Here is a 16,394-nt window from a genome sequence, read left to right as displayed (position 1 = left end):
TTATTCCATTTTACTAGAAAGGGGGAAAGAATTTTATGCAAGATGTTTCCAGAGTCAACATTACCTGTCAAGAAGCCTGCTTGTAAAAACCCCCATTATCTGTAAACATCGAATTTTCCCAAGTTGAAAAATTAGCAGTACTGGTGACCTAGTTCTTCTATCTTTTCCAAAAGAAGCCCTTTTGCTCATTTAGTTAAAAGTGTGAGTGTCTCTACTATAGGTTAGGAGGCATGAGCTATACAAAGATCACTTCAAGAGCTTTACTCATAAAAAGACCAGGGCTGGAAGCAAAAGCTGGTTTAGAATTTTCTGAGCCTTTTGTATGGCAAAGGAATTAAACTTTCTTTTATCTAAACTTTCAAAGTGCAAATTTCAGTTGAACTTGGTGAGAAGTCAGTACTATTCTGAAGAATAAGAGTAGTGACCAATACCAAACCCTCTTAATAATCGTATCTACAAAGAGCTATTTAGAAATTATCTTATTCTCACCCACTGATCCTATGCAATACTTTTCTTTTCTTGATAAGGAAACCAAAGGAAAGCAAAATTAAAACTGCTACAGGCTTTTCCTAGGAAAATCCTCACACTGGCTTTTATCCAGTGTGGAAAATATGCAAATACCTACCTACCTGGAATAGCAAATAAGCTTGTTAGTAGAAGGTAAATGTTACCATGTCCCCCTTTAATACTAAATTGACTTGTTTTAAGGGAAATTATAACTTGTAACAAACCCCTTGAAACCAAAATAAAAATGACTTGATCTAGCAGATGTAATAATGGGAGGAAAACCACCAGAATGTACAAAATTGAGTAACATGTACACAGGTACTATCTAGTTCAGTGATGGCGAACCTTTTGAGCTCGGCGTGTCAGCATTTTGAAAAACCCTAACAATTCTGGTGCCGTGTCACATATAGAAATTTTTTGATATTTGCAGCCATAGTAAAACAAAGACTTATATTTTTGATATTTATTTTATATATTTAAATGCCATTTAATAAAGAAAAATCAACCAAAAAAATGAGTTCGCGTGTCACCTCTGACACGCGTGTCATAGGTTCGCCATCACTGAACTAGTTAGTAAAGAGGGCAAGGGAGAGAATGCCCAACACATTTTTTATTATAGAAAACCATGATTATTATTAAATTTTAAATATTATCTTTAAGATAATCTATAATTTATCTATAAGATAAATCAGTCACAAGAAAGGCATTGTCATTTAGCCTCGATAAATCATGGAATTTTCTCATCTCAGAAATGACAGCTATCAATGTAAAGATTTCAAATAAAAGAAAAAAAAAAATGCACCCAAGGCAGACACCACATGAGCCCATGTTAAGATAAAAAATATTATTGTTCTTTAAAAAGACCATTTGAGAAATGTACTCATCATTTAGGAAGTGAAGCTATTCCATTAGCAACCAAAGACTAGTGTAAAATCATAATGCCATCACAACTTTAACAAAAGTCTATAGTGTTCATTATATCTTTAAAGCTTTATAGAGAAGCAGTGCTTCAACACAGTAGATATTGAACCTGGAAAAATCAATCTTGAGTTACTCATAACCTTTTATTGCGGTTGTCAGTGTTCAAAGTTGAATTCCAACACAAATTCAGGAAGAGGCAAAAGCAACTGAAGCCAGTGTTTCCTGCATGGCTGACTCATATTAACATTATGATGGCCAACCCAGGGAAGGGTAGGTAGTATGTCTACACCGCGTCTACTATTACATCTCTTTTATATAAAAACAAGATATGTAGCCCTGGCCAAGTGGCTCAGTTGGTTAGAGCATTGTCCCATACAGCCAAAGGTTGTGGGTTCAATTTCCGATCAGGGCACATACCTAGGTTTGGAGTTCAGTCCCCAGTGGGGGCATGTACAGGAGGCAACCAATCCATGTTTCTCTATCACATACATGTCCCCCCCCTCTCTAAAATAAAAACATATCCTCTGGTGAGAATTAAAAAAACAAACACCAAGATATGCAAAGCTATTATATCCACATATGTACATTTTTTAAAATTAGCTCTAGAAATACTACAAATATTCCAACCATAACTGAAATGGTAATACTACTAGACTTTTCAATTAGTGGAAAAAAACACTCCCACAGTCTATTTTATAGTCTCTTTGGAGTGACTGAAATTATTGCATTTATTTTATGCAAACTTAACTACAATTGTTTTAACATCTTTTAGTGTGACACCCCAAAGACTTCAAATATAGAACACTCAATTTTTAAAAGAAAAAAAAATTAACAGTATCATAATTGATATTCATTATAGGAACCCTATAGTACAGTGAGGCTAGAATGAATGTTTGATTCTCACCAGTACATCATTGCAGATATCTCTTAGCTCGGTCTCAATTTTTTCTCTGTATTCTCGAGCCATCTGCTGTTTTTTCTCAGCACCTTCTGTCTTTTGCTCAATACTTGAGACGACCCTCCAAGATGACCTACGGGCTCCTACAACATTTTTATAAGCAACTGAGAGAAGATTCCTCTCCTCATTGGATAATTCAGCTCCTTGCTCAGTTACAGACTTCATGCAGGCTGCCATGTCATCATATCGCTCAGCCTGCTCGGCCAGTTTGGCCTTCTGCACCAGCTCATTTTTATCCATGACTGGATGTTCTGCAGAAGAAAAAAAAAGAAAAAGAGAAGCATTTAGATATTTTTTCCATCAAAATGAACAGACTCAAAATTATATCTTTTGTTTTTTAAAAAAAACCTATATTTAACACCTCAAATTTAACTGACTATGGAAGATTAATTGCCTATGGAAGATTCTTCACTGGAGGAATTTAATGCAGACACCCACACCCACAACACACACACACACTGATCAGAATAGAAAAATAAAAAATGGCATACAGAGGGAAATTTAAAGCCATTAACATCAGTTCAGCAAAATTAAAATTACCGTATTTTTGTTCAGAAGATCCTAATTTCACATAAGGTCAAAGCACAGAGGCCACCTTAAAACCAACCCTTATCTTGGCCAAAATTTCAACTCCAGTCTCTAATATCACTAAGTGATCAAAAATTAAGCAGCTTTTCTTTAATGGAAACACTGCCTATGAAGAACAATACATTTCTCTTCATATCAGTTTAATGTGTAGTCCATGTCTTTTTATTTTCATAATACTAATTTCTTTTCAGGAGGTTTTAAGTTTAAATTTTAGTTGGTATTACTCCCACCTCAGAATGACAATTTTCTGGAAGAAATGACAAAGTTGCTTGTTTTAATATATTTTAAATACAAAATAATCAATAACTGACCCTAAAGTCTCATTTAGCCGTATCTTGTTATATGCATATATGCTTAAAAAATATATATACGTCCTCAAACTTCCACTCTTACTGTGAACACTAAAATTTATATATGAAATGCTTCCAGGGTGACCAGAGCTTCTGATGTCATTGTTCCAGTTTAAATATAGAATTACTTCATTCTGCTTCTAATAGTCAAAATTAATTGCCCTAACCATGACTTCCCATCTAATTCCTTCTCATTTTAAAGATCCCTAGACTTTTCAATTTACCCTGGTTATATTTTCTCTTAGGTCCTTTTGAAAGTGCCAAAACAACACAAAAAGATACTAAAACATACAGTGATCCCACAGAAGAAATGACTTTAAATAAAAATGTACCGTCTGAAGGTCAATTATTAAAAGGTGAACAGAAGAGCCACTGTCACTCACTATGGGAACTGACTCCCCAATACCGTATCTTCCCAGGAAAATCCTACAATACTTTAAAAAAAAATAAAAAATCGGGAACAGGTCCCCAGTATTCCTACAAGTAATCAGCTTGGATGCAAGGTAGAGTGGTTCAATTTGAAAACTATTTAACATCTGTGATCGCATCACCCCTTCACCCCCACCCCCAGGAACTCAAAAACGCTCTCAGACCAGCGCTGCTTCCGACGACAGATCACCTAGAACCAGCCTGCAGGCTCCTCGCCCGCCGCTCGGATGCAAGGGGAAGTGGGCTGGGTTGCTCAGAGCAACCAGCGCCCCGCCGCCCCGCCGCACCCATTTAACCCTTAACCGCCGTCAAACGTCCAGCCGGGCGAACGGAAAGCCGGCGGACCGCGGCTGGAAAGCGCAGATCCGCGGGTCCGCGCCATCTGCGGCCTCCCCCTCCTTGGCTCCGCCCAAGCGGGTGCCTCCGCACCAGCCCCCGACTCTCCCTTTGTCATGGCGGATCCGTGTCAGGGAGCCCAGCCTACCGCCGAGGGTGAATTTCCCGCACCGGGCGGGAGGGCGGAGTAGCGCCCTCGCCCTCGCCCTCGCCCGGGGACCAGGGAGCCGCCGCCCGCCCCGGGGGCAGAGGCCGGACCGCGGCCCGCCGTCCCCGGACACACCCCACTCTCCCACCGGCGTCCCCGGCGCCACCCGACACCGCGGGGCTCCAGTCGGGAGGGCCCGACAGCTGCAGCCGGTGGGGGAGGGGGCCGGAGCCACACCCAGGCGAGCCCGGCCACCGCGGCTGTTACGCTCCGGCTTCCCCGCCGCGCGGGGCAGGGGACCCCCCGGCTCCAGCCCGCCCGAGGCCCCGGAGGCCAGCGCGAAGGGCCGCCCGCCGCCCTGCCCATCCGCCCCGCCCCTACCTGGCCTCGGAGCCCCCATCGGCCGGGAGGAAAGGCCGGTCCCATCCCCCACCCGGAATATTCGAGGCCCCCCCCTGGAACCCAGGAAATTCGGCTCTAGGTGTCAGGCGAGCCCCACCCGGGGCCCGCTCACCCCCGCGCGGAGCGCGGCCGCACCCCGTCTACCTGGCGGGCGCCCCCGGGCGGCCTCCGCTCGGGACCCGGTCCCCAGGCCCGGCCCAGCCGCCGCCCGGGTGGGGGAGGGCGGGGTGCCGCAGCGCGGGGCGCGGAGGCTGCGCCGAGGAGCGGGCGGGGGGCCGGGGAGGGGGCGGCCTCACCTGCGCCACTGCAACACGCGGCGCCAGCCAGCGGGAGGGGGAGCGGGCGCGCGGGGGAAGGGACTCCGGAGGCCCAGGGCGCCGGGGGGAACGGATCGCGGCCGGTGGTGCCTCCGCCACCCGGGGAGCAGCGGCCGGGCAGGTCCCCGGGGATCTCGCGTGTGGGCGCCCTTCCCACCCCCCACCCCCCGGGAGGGACCCAGGAACGGGCGCCGATCGGGGCCGAGGCGCCGATCCGGAAGCTAGTAGCCCGAGGCGGCCGCTAGCCGCCCGCCCGAGCCCAGCGGAAGGAAAGCCGCCGCCCGTCTCCGCCTGGAGACTCCGCCTCAGCCCCGCGCCGCTGCCTCCGGGAGAGCGGGGCCGAGGGGATGCGGAGCGGGGCGGGTGCCCGCGTCCTCCGAAGACGGCCTGGGACACGAGGAGCACGGCGGCCGGTCCCTTACCTGTGGCCGGAGTGGGTGGCGGCGGGCGGGCGGGCGGGCGGGCGGACGGACGGGACGCAGCAGTCTCTGGGCGGCAGCGGCGGCGAGGCTGAGACTCTGTCCCTAGATCTCGCTGCTCACAGGCTACAGCCGCTCCGCAGACACGGGGTTTCCTCCAATCACCAGCCCCGGCAGCAGGGGCACCACACGCACGATGACGTCAAACGCTGCTATGGCAACCGTTGATTGGTGCCCACAGTTCTGGGGGCCCAGCGCAACCGCCGCTCCCCGCGCTAGAGGGCGAGCAGAGGAGCACGGGCCCTCGCCCGCTTCCAGCCCGCCTTCCTCCCCGCTCAGCCTCCGACTCCTCCAGCCCGGAGTGCGCCGGGGCGGGAAACTCCTCCCCCCCCCCCCCCCCGCGCCTGCCCCACCACTTCCCCCAAATTCGTCTTCCCCTCGACCCCCAGCAGCCTCCGCCTGCTCACTTAGTCCCAACCTGCGAGGAGGAAATGTCTCCCCACCCCCACCCCAGCTTCCCGGGCCGGCCTGCGCCTGCGCCTGCGCCAGTCACTCCCTCGAGAAGGGGCTCTGGTTCAGCAACATCCGGGACCTTTCACATCCCCCCCCACACCCCCTCCCCGTGGCCCGGTCCGCCCTGCCCTGCCCTCGGTGCTTCGCGGCGGTAACTGACCCCCAGGCCGTCGGGGGGTTGGATAACGAGTGGCTCCGCAGCTGGGCATTATGATCGGGACTTGGGGAGGGAGGGGGGGCGCCAGGGCGCGGTCCTGCCCGGTGAGGGAGGGGCCCTGGGGCACGCTCCCCCCCCCCCCTCCCGCCCCCCCCGCTGGCCCGCGGCTGCCCGCGCCCCTCCCCGCGCCGGGCGGGCCGACCTGGGCGCGCGGCCCCGCCCTTCCTCCCTCCCGCCGCGCGGCTTTACCTGCTGCTCCCGGAACTCGGCCTTAGACCATTTAAGGCCGGGAATGGGGAGTGTAGGCTGAGTGACGGGAAGGCTTTCCAATCGGGAGCCCGGGATCTGCGCGCAGGGACAGCTGCGAGGGGACAATGGGTGGGCGCGAAGCGGGGGGGGGGGGGGGGGGCGGGGGGAGACGGCCCGGGAGCGGAGGGGGCGGGAGGGGAGCCCAGGGAGGAGGAGGCACCGTCCCGTCCCGAACGCCTCCTGCTCGCGAGCGGGAAAGACGTGTTTCTGGAGGGAGGGTTTGGGGTGACCCTCGAGGCCCCGCGTACCGACTCATTTCTCGTCGGTTAGATTTTAATACCCAAATAAAACTTGCACTAGAAGACCTCACGTCCAGTGATTTAAAACATACAGATCGTTGCCTATTTCCCCCTGGAAACGAGGTTTGAGGCACGTGGTAGTTCCCAGGGCCCCTGCCGATCCAGCCGTCGGGGGTGGGGTGGGGTGGGGAGGGGTGGGGCGGCCTCTGGCCGGGCTGGGACCGGACCCAGGCCCAGGAAGCGGGGGGAGAGAAGGGCGGAAATTGCAGGTGCCGCACAGACCTGCCAGCCTCCACCGGTAGTGCCTCCACCCAGGCCGCTGGGGGAAGTTCAAAGCCCCGCGTGCACAGGGTGACAGGTCCCTGCCCCGCTCCCCGGGCGGTGTCGGGGCGCAGACCAGGTGAGCGCCCGCACGCCCCGCGCAACCAGGCGCCAGCGGCACCGAGAGCCTATGGTGGGAAGTGGGAGAACTCGGACCCTCCCCGCCCCGAGTGCGTGCAGGCCGTCTGGGCCTCAGCGGTTCTCCTAATGCATCTTTGCTGAACACCTGCCAGGGGTCCGCTTTAGGCGAACTGGACGAAGGAGCCTCCAAAGGTTCAGCCTCGAGCGCTGCAGAGGATGGCATGTGCCGGCGGCAGACGCGGAGGGGCTCCTCCCGCTCCCAGCGCTTTGTTGTTTGATGGACGCACTGAGCCGCAAGACTGTCGTACAAGTTACATTTTTTTCCTTAAGTTCCATGATTTAGATGGTAAAGTATAGGCCAGGAGGAGCGTTTCCAGTGACCAGTTCAATGTCGGTGTTTTTATTTCCCCCCAGTTTCCACCCCAGCACATGCGTAGTAGACTGAAGGGATGAACAAGTTGATCAGGGTTTGATTTCTGAGATAGTGAAGCCACCTTTCTCTGACCCCCCAAATAATTTCTTTTAGAGAGTGAGTCACTTAAAATGACTAATATTTCAAGAGCTTTCTTTTCTTTTTCTTTTTTTTTAAGTTGTCTCCAGTTTTGTGTTAGGCACCAAAAATTTGACAGAAGATACTAAGTTAAATCTTTCTTAGAACGGAAATTGATGTGTCTTTAATATCTCAAATATGTGAACGTATAGAATATATGCTTTCTTGTTTTTTAAGAGAAAGTGAAAGATTTCTCTCCGTAACGTGTGGATTTAGCTTAGGAAACAGATTTTTTGTTTTGTTTGTTTTGTTTTGTTTTGCTTCATGCTTTCAATAGCAAGGCACTTTTTTAGTGAAATAATAGGATCGATTAGGTTTTACATACTCAAATCAACATGTTCATGTAATAAAGGTGTAATGAATGAAGTTGCCAACTAGCAAAAATAGAGACTGTCATGAGAGCCCCAAGTGATAAGTATTTTGAGGAAGAGGAATAATACATGACAAGGATAATGACAAAACAAAGAATAAATAGAACCTATGAACTTGAACTTTGTGAAAATTTATTTTTTTAATGCTTACCTAAGGATATGTTGTTGTTGTTTTCACTGATTCTAGAGAGAGAAACATCAATCAGTTGCCTCCTATACAAACTCTTTCAGGGGGCCTAACCCAAAACCTGGGTATGTGCCCTGACCCCAAGGTGCATGGGATGATGCTCTAACCACTGCCCATGCAATACCAGCCAGGCCAACTTTGAGAAAATTACAGGCGACTTTCACTAGTAACCTGCCCTGCTTTACTTCCTTTACTGTTCATGTCTGGTGCCTCAGTTAAATTGCTTAACTGATTCCTTGGTTTCCACATCAATAAAATACTGGTAATAAAAACACTTAACTCATTAAATGACATTGAGGATTAAATGAAGTTATATATACACATATATTATTTTATAATTTATATATATAATGTGTAGATATATATGTAACGCTTTCACAAAGTAACAGCTAATGCTGTTCATTTGTAAGTGGATTTATTGGATGTCTTCTTTTCAAAGAAGAAAAGAAGAAAATAAAATGAAACTACATTGAAAATGTATTTTTAAAGTGTGAGGTATACATATGTTCACTCGAAATGCAAATTTGTGGTGGTCTGTTAGCACTGATGAGAGGTAAAAGACGAGACAATGTGTATCGCTCCTTTCCTGCACCAGGGCTGCAGTGATCCCTTCAGATCTGTGCTAAAAAGGAGAATGGGAAAGAGTTTAGGTGAATTAGCATAAATCCATCATTTCACCTGGAAAAACATCACTTCAACTGGGAAACCATCACAAAGGATGGACTCTACTGGTGTGTGGCAGTTAACGTGATCGTTTAAGTTGAGTCACACAGTTCAGTCAGGTTATAATCTCACTTAAACATGATTTAATTGAAGAAATACAGCATAGTACAGTGGGCTTTTGGGGTCAGAATGGGGTACAAATCTTGCACTGTTATTCAGAGCTCCGTAACCTTAGGTTAATATAACATCCAAGTCCATCAGATCACTGCAAGGATAAATGAGAAAGTAAGGAGAGGGCTACTTACAGTGCTCGAGATCATGACGATGTATTGTTGGAATAATTTGGAGTTTGTGTCAGGGGCAGACTAGTTATTCACCAAACCCATTTTTCCCTATCAGAGCCACAGCTCCCTTGCAATTAGGTGAGGTTGTGTGGCTGAGCTAACTACTACGATATAAAGTGATATGCTCCACTGTGGCCCTGGTCCACAGAAATCTCTCTGTACCTCTCGGGGGTCCCTGGATGAACCCTGTCTGCCAGCTGAATGGAGATGATTTCAAGGTTTTATAGGAGGGTAGGACCATAAAATTAAGACTTTCAGAATTCCCAGACTTCTGCAAGTCTATGAAAGCCAGTCCCAATCATTTTAGACTTTATTGAGGAATAACATCCTTTTCTTTTAAATTAATCCTCACCCGAGGATATTTTTTCCATTGATTTTTAGAGAGAGTAGAAGCAAGGGGAAGAGACAGAGAAACATTGATGTGAGAGAGACACATTGATTGGCTGCCTCCCACCTGGGCCGGACCAGGGCTGGGGACTGAGCCTGTAACCGAGGTACCTGCCCTTGATGGGAATCAAACCTGAGACCCTTCAGTCCGAGGGCAGATGCTCTATCCACTGAGCCAAACCAGCTAAGGCTAACTTCTATTTTTAAGCCACTGAGATTTAGGGTTTATCTGTTAATGATACCTAGCGCTGTGATTTCCATAGAAGTCACTGTCAAGTCCAACACATGGTGAAGATTCTTTTTTTTTTAAGAAGAAAATGGGACAGAAAAAAAAGGAAAAAAAAATAAAGAAATTAAGGTCATCTGATCTTGTGATAAAAGGCAATTTAAGTATTCTTAGCTAATCTGTTGACTTCTAGAGTGACCTTAGGAAAGTAATTTTTTTTCCTCACTTAATTCTACAATTTGTTTACTTTTAAAATGTACTGTTTACTTCATGCCATCTTCATTCCTTTGTCTACTACTTTAGCCTTATTTTTTTTTAAAATTTGTTTTGTTTTCATTCCATACCTTTAAACTCTATTCCCTTACTCCAGACCTTAGCCTATGTTCTATGATACTTTAGTGACAGACTGGGTTTCTGCATGCTGATTAAAAAAAAACAAAAATGTAAGCCAATAAGAAAGCCAAACTGACTGAACTCCCAGTTCATACATTCATCAAACACTTAATGCGGGCCAACTGGTTAGATTATGGGATAACAGTGCAAAGATCACGGTCCCTCCCTGAAGGAGCCTGAAAGTCTAGGGACAGAGAAAGGCACCAAATGCAATTGCAGTGCAGCGCAGTGAAGGAAGAGCTAATAAAGGTGAGAAAAGCGTGTTTTTGGAAATCTGACCCGTGAACACTGTCCATGGAGAGGTGGGGAAGATTCCCTGAAAAAAACCGTATTCATCCTATAAACGATTTGATTATCAATGAGTCAATTTTGCTTTCTTGCGTCCAATGGCATTTCTAATTCCAAAGTGAAATTATTTACTTTCTTTACATTCTTAACTTCTGGGTCACTTTTTTTTTCTTTTTGCGGGGTTGGGGGGTTGGGGGGGGCATAAGGGGGAGTCACTATATCTCCTCACATGCTTTTTTTTTTTTTAAGGACACAGACATTTCCTAAAGTTTTCTTTTCCTATAGTAAAGCATCTTTTTTTAAAAAAAAAAATATTTTATTGATTTTTTACAGAGAGGAAGGGAGAGAGATAGAGAGTTAGAAACATCGATGAGAGAGAAACATCGACCAGCTGCCTCCTGCACACTCCCACTGGGGATGTGCCCGCAACCCAGGTACATGCTCTTGACCGGAATCGAACCTGGGACCTTTCAGTCCGCAGGCCGACGCTCTATCCACCGAGCCAAACCGGTTTCGGCGATATAGTAAAGCATCTTCAAGTCTATGCTCTTCCTTGGAGTCTTTGGACAGTGTTGTTTCTTGTACTTAGAATTCTGGGTAGATCTTATGTTGTGATTGTGTTCATTTTCCTAACACATGTCAATGAGGGACATTCCTTCCAGTCTCAGAGTCAGCTGACAGATGAAATGTCCTCTGCTTTGCTGCCATCCTCTTGAAAAAGGATAGTTCTCAAGTTTCAGGAGAGTGTGAATACACGCTCCCTTGCCTAAATTCTGGAATCCAGCAGACATTTACATTTATCACCTGTTGAGCAGCCGCCATGACACGATTCCCTCCTGACCCATTGTCCAGTTGTCTGCCGTGAAGAGAGTTAATGTTATCAAGAACCACAGGCTGCCTGTGATTCTTTTTGAATCAGCTGTGATAAATGGAAACACTACAAACTTGAACACGCTGGGCTGGTCAGCACGCTTCCGCACACTGCTTTATCTGCAGCTCCTTGTTCCACGGATTTAGCCACCCATTTTGTAACCAGCCACCTCTGCCTCCCTGGCCTTGTGTACTCTTGTTGCGCCTTCTCCTGGGATTTGTCGATTTTGATTGAATAACACTTTGAGGGCTCAATTTCTTCCTACCAACTTTGCTCTTCTTTTTTCAGAGGATAAAGTATTTGTGATAAAGTTTCTTGGTTTAGCCTCCTCTGCTCTGTAGTCAGTGGCAATTCCTCCCACAAGTGGTTGATTCTTAATTTTCAAAAACTCATGATATTATAATGGGAAGATGAGAAAGTTTGTGACAAGCATCTTAGTTTGGCACCACTTAAATATCTTAACCCTTAAGCACCAGTATAAATACATACATATGTAAAATTTATTTTTTAGAGAAGTTTTAGGTTCACAGTAAAATTGAGGGGAAGATACAGAGATTTCTATATACCTCTTGCCCCCACTCATGCATAGCCTCTTCTATTTTTAGTATCTACCACCAGAGTGGTATATATGTTAAAACTGATAAAACTTATTTGTTAAAATTGACTGGTATATTTTATTAAAATACATTCACAAATCATTATATCATCCTAAGTAAAAGTTTACATTAGGGTTCACTCTTGATGTTGTACCTTCTATGGGTTTGAACAATTATGTAATGACATATATCCATCATTATAGTATCATACAGAGTAGTTTCACTGCTCTAAAAATCCTCTGCTCCACTATTTGTCTCTACATCCACTTATCTTTTTACTGTCTCCATCATTTTGCCCTTTCCAGAAAGTCACATAGTTATGATCATTTAGTATGTACCCTTCTCACATTGGCTTCTTTGACTTAGTAATAATGTGGGTCTAAGGTTTCCCCATGTTTTTCATGGTTTTTCTCCATTTCTTTTTAGTGCTGAATTGTATTTCATTGTCTGGATATATCACAGTTTACTTATCCATTTACCTACTGAAGGACATATTGGTTGTGTTCCAGTTTTGGAAATAATGAATAAAGCTGTTGTAAACATCGGTGTGAAAGTTTCTGTGTGGATATAAGTTTTCAGCTCCTTTGGGTAAACACCAGGGAGCATGATTGGTGGATTTTATGTCAAGAGAATGTTGAGTTTTGTAAGAAACTGCCCAACGGTCTTCCACAGTGGCTGGATCGTTTTGCTCTAAGACTTCCTATTGCTCCACATCCTCACCAGCATTTGGTGTCAGGGTTCTGGATTTGGGCCATCCTAATAGGCGTGTAGGGGTATCTCTTTGTTGTTTGAATTTCCATTTCCTTGATGACAATGATGTGAAGCATCTTTTCATGTGCTTATTTGCCATCTGTGTATCTTCTCTGGTGTAGTGTCTGTTAGGGTCTCTGGCCCACTTTTTAATCTGGTTGTTTGTTTTCCTATTGTTGAGTTTTAAGAGTTTTTTGTACATTTTTTTGGGTAATAGTCCTTTATCGGATGTGTCTTTTGCAAATATTTTCTCCCAGTCTGTGGTCTGTCTCATCATTCTCTTGATCAACTATGTTTTTAATGTACTGTATTTTCATATTTTGCAAGCAAAGACTGTAATTTGCTGTTAAGCATTGGGATAGCTTTTGGAAGTGTGAAAATTAGTAAACAGAAACCTAATTAATTGATTTGGGAGGCTAAAAGAGGGAACGCTGAAGCATGGGTCACTCAACACACATTGCTGGGCCAAACAGGAAGAGATGTACCTTGCATCTCCCACAGGAAGTGATACTTCTTTACTGTCTCAGCAGGAGGAAGAAAAGATTCCTCCTTGCTCAGTACCAGCTCAGTCTATGGGAGCCGGCCGTAACTCAACCAGTGAAAAGTCACTGTACTTCGAACTTTCAGTTTCCTCCAATGGACTCTTCGTTAACAAGAGCCCCTCCCAAGTTCATAAAAGAGCATTTCCCTCCCTGGTTTCTCCTGATTTGCTGGTGATGTGCCATTGGACCACATGTCCCAAATTGCAATTCTTTGTTGTTTCTAAATAAACCCATTTTGCTAGAAAAATATGTTACTATTTGTTGAAGGTCAATAGAAGTTAACATTGAGATGAGTGACACAGACTTGAAAATGCAGGTTTAGAATACCAGAAATTTTGTTTGCATTCAGGAAGAATTTCATATGAGAAATATTCATATACACAAAGAAAAATGAAAGAAGGTGCAGGGACTGCCGTGTCTGCTCATCCAGTGGCGCTTGACGCCACGTGATGATGGCTTGAGGCAGGTGAAGGCAGCTGGGAGCTCACAGCTTCAAAAGCACATCATTTACAATTCAAAAGTGACCAGTGGCAGTCATGGAGTGGGAAGGTCAGATGAAGAAGGTGTCCCTTTCTGGCCTGCGTTTCAGTCTTGAGTACCCATGGATAAGCAAAAAGAACATTTGGAATTCATTAAGTGTTTAAAATATAATAAGCATGCATATATATCAGAAGACATAAAAAAAAATTCCCCCCTCTAGCAAAACAAGCATCTGGAAAAGGAATCAAGGGCAATGTGAATTTCTGGCAGTTTTCCTGGGACTTGATATAAATTTTTTCCTGGACCTACGAGCAGAATTTCTGTACTCTAGTTTCCCTGGTCCTTCCTCGGGGGCAAATGCTCTCAACCTGAAATTATTTTTTAGGAAAAATTCATTCACACACTTTCTTAGCCCTGAAACCCTCAGGAATCCCTGAAATATTTCAATATTTCAGCAACTTGATAAGAAATTTAAACCAAACCTACTCAACTCCATAGGACATGAGATGGTTATTCTGGGCAAGTCAGATGTGTGTTGCTTGATATGATTAACTTTCATAGAGTTAATGCCTCACTTCTTTGTTAAACATTGATTTTTCAGCCAGGCTAATATAGTCAGCAGGCTTCAAGCTTGGACAATTAAAAAATGAATAAATAACAACTGTAGGAACATTTTCAATGGGTACGTGGCCAGTAGAAGTAAAGGACACATGTGTCGAACTGTTTCTCGAAACCACCATTTGTCAAAAGATCTTCCTAAGCAATTTACAAGATGAGGCCACTTTCCTTTTGTGACTTTCCTATCACAGCAGTCAGCTAGCAATAGCTTATGCACGCAAGTGGCATAAGTAAGTTAAAATATATCAGCTATGCAGCATCTGTAGATATGAGAGTGTAGGGATTAGCAACAGTACGAAGGTCAAGCTTTAGAAGGAGCAATTAACCCTGTGCTGCCAGCAAACAAGGCTTGGTTGTTTCATTAGAGTACGTTGAGAATCAGAGGTCAGTGGGTGTTGTACTTGACCTAGAGTGAAGGGGACACTAAATAGGGGGAAAGCTCCTAATGTCAGCTGCAGAGACATAGAATGAGCAGCGCATTCTATGGCGATGCCCCCTGGTTACGATAGCCTACTGTTCTTCGCTGGAACACCTCAAGGGCCTTTCTAGAAGGGCAAATAAATACTACCAGGACCAGGGGATTCAGGGATGTCAGTGAAAAGTTCAACATCCCCATGTATTGTATTCATTGTCTTTAGGAAAACAGAACACCATCGATGGACCTGGGTTCTGGAAAGACCACATTTATTCATTCATTCATTCATTCTTTTTAAAAAAATTGTTGACATTATTACAGATCTCCCTCACCCTTGGTCCCCTTCCACCCTCATTCATTCTCAAACAGATGTCTATGGGATAGCTATTTATATACCAGATGTAACAGGTGCCGAGAGTAGAAAGAAGGAAACAAAAAAGACACTTCTGGACCACACATGTGGCCTGCGGAAGAATCTGCAAGTTTTGTCTAATACATCTTCTTTCCTTTTTCTTAGGAATATGAATAGAATTTTCTGATATTCAGCTGGGTACTATGGTACCTGGGATAAAGACCACATTTCTCCCTGCCCACCCAACTAGGGGGGCCTTGTAACTAAGTGATGGCCAACATGTGTAAGGACATGTTGCATGTACGCGTTCTGGGAAGAGTCCATGAAGAGAAAGGATGAGGACTGCTCTGTCCCTTCCCCTTTCTGTTGGCCAGAATGTGGACACAGTGAGGACTTGGGCAGCCAATCTGGACCGAGGAGGCATACCAAGGAAAGTGGAATAGCAAAGCGGAAGGAGCCTGGTAGTTTTACAACTTCTGGAAACTGCTGTACTTGCCCTAAATGGCATTTTTATTGTTGTTTTTAATAAATAGGACTTTATGTAATTAAGTTCTTGATAATTTGGGGTTTCTGTCATTCATTTGCACTCAGAACTAACCCTAACCAATAGTGGCATACAATAGCCCTAAAATTGTTATTACTCTAGGTTGAGGTTCTTTTTTTTTGGCCTATGGATGTCCAATTGCTCTAGCACCATTTTTTGGAAAAGCTATCCTTCCTCTGCTAAATTGCTTTTGCACCTTTACCAAGAAGCCAGTTGGACATATTTGTGTGGGTCTGTTTCATTCATTCCTTTTCATTATGGAATATTCCATTAGATGGGTATATCACAATGTCTTTATCCATTCACTTGCAGTTGACATTTGGCTATATATATATATATTTTATTTTGGCTATTATGAATACGATTGCTATGAACACTTACATACCAGTTTTTGTGTGGACTTATGCTTTCGTTTCTCTTGGGTAAATATCTAGGAGTGAGATGAAGGGATTGTATAGAAAGTGTAGTTTAATTTTAAAAGAAACGGCTAAACTGTTTTCCAAATTGGCTGTACTATTTTGCATTCCCACAAGCAATGTACAGGAGTTCCATTGTTCTACATCCTTGTCAGCACTTAGTATGGTCAGTCTCTTTGATGATAGCCGCTCATAATGGGGTGTTCCTGCTATCTCATTGTGGTTTTAAAATACACTTTCCTAGTGACTGATGATGTTGAACACTTTTTCATGTGCTTACTTGCCATCGTTTTTCCTAATTTTTTTGTCTTATTAGCTGTGTGTTTATAAACTACCAAATAAGTATTTTGAGGGAGTTTTTCTCCAAAGGAATCCTGAAGTGGTTCTTCCCAGCTTCAAAGGCTCT

General features: G+C 45.1%; 1 protein-coding gene across 1 annotated transcript in view; it reads right to left on the bottom strand.

Moving 5' to 3' along the window:
- The window catches only part of YWHAZ (tyrosine 3-monooxygenase/tryptophan 5-monooxygenase activation protein zeta), a 28,716-nt gene extending 23,023 nt beyond the window's left edge, over positions 1-5,693 (bottom strand). Inside the window, exons 1-2 of the mRNA XM_070392759.1 lie at positions 5,379-5,693; positions 2,333-2,637 (exon numbers count right to left, since the gene is read on the bottom strand). Coding sequence (XP_070248860.1) covers positions 2,333-2,626 — 294 coding nt within the window. The 5' untranslated portion in view covers positions 2,627-2,637; positions 5,379-5,693. The remainder of the gene's footprint in view (positions 1-2,332; positions 2,638-5,378) is intronic.
- Positions 5,694-16,394: the final 10,701 nt, after the last annotated feature.

The sequence above is a fragment of the Myotis yumanensis genome, unplaced genomic scaffold (genome assembly GCF_028538775.1).
Source record: "Myotis yumanensis isolate MYYU_CA2020_CCGP unplaced genomic scaffold, mMyoYum1.0.hap1 SCAF_15, whole genome shotgun sequence".
Classification (NCBI taxonomy): Eukaryota; Metazoa; Chordata; class Mammalia; order Chiroptera; family Vespertilionidae; genus Myotis; species Myotis yumanensis.
Note: the sequence above shows the minus strand (reverse complement) of the source record. Positions and strands in the feature narration are given on the sequence as shown.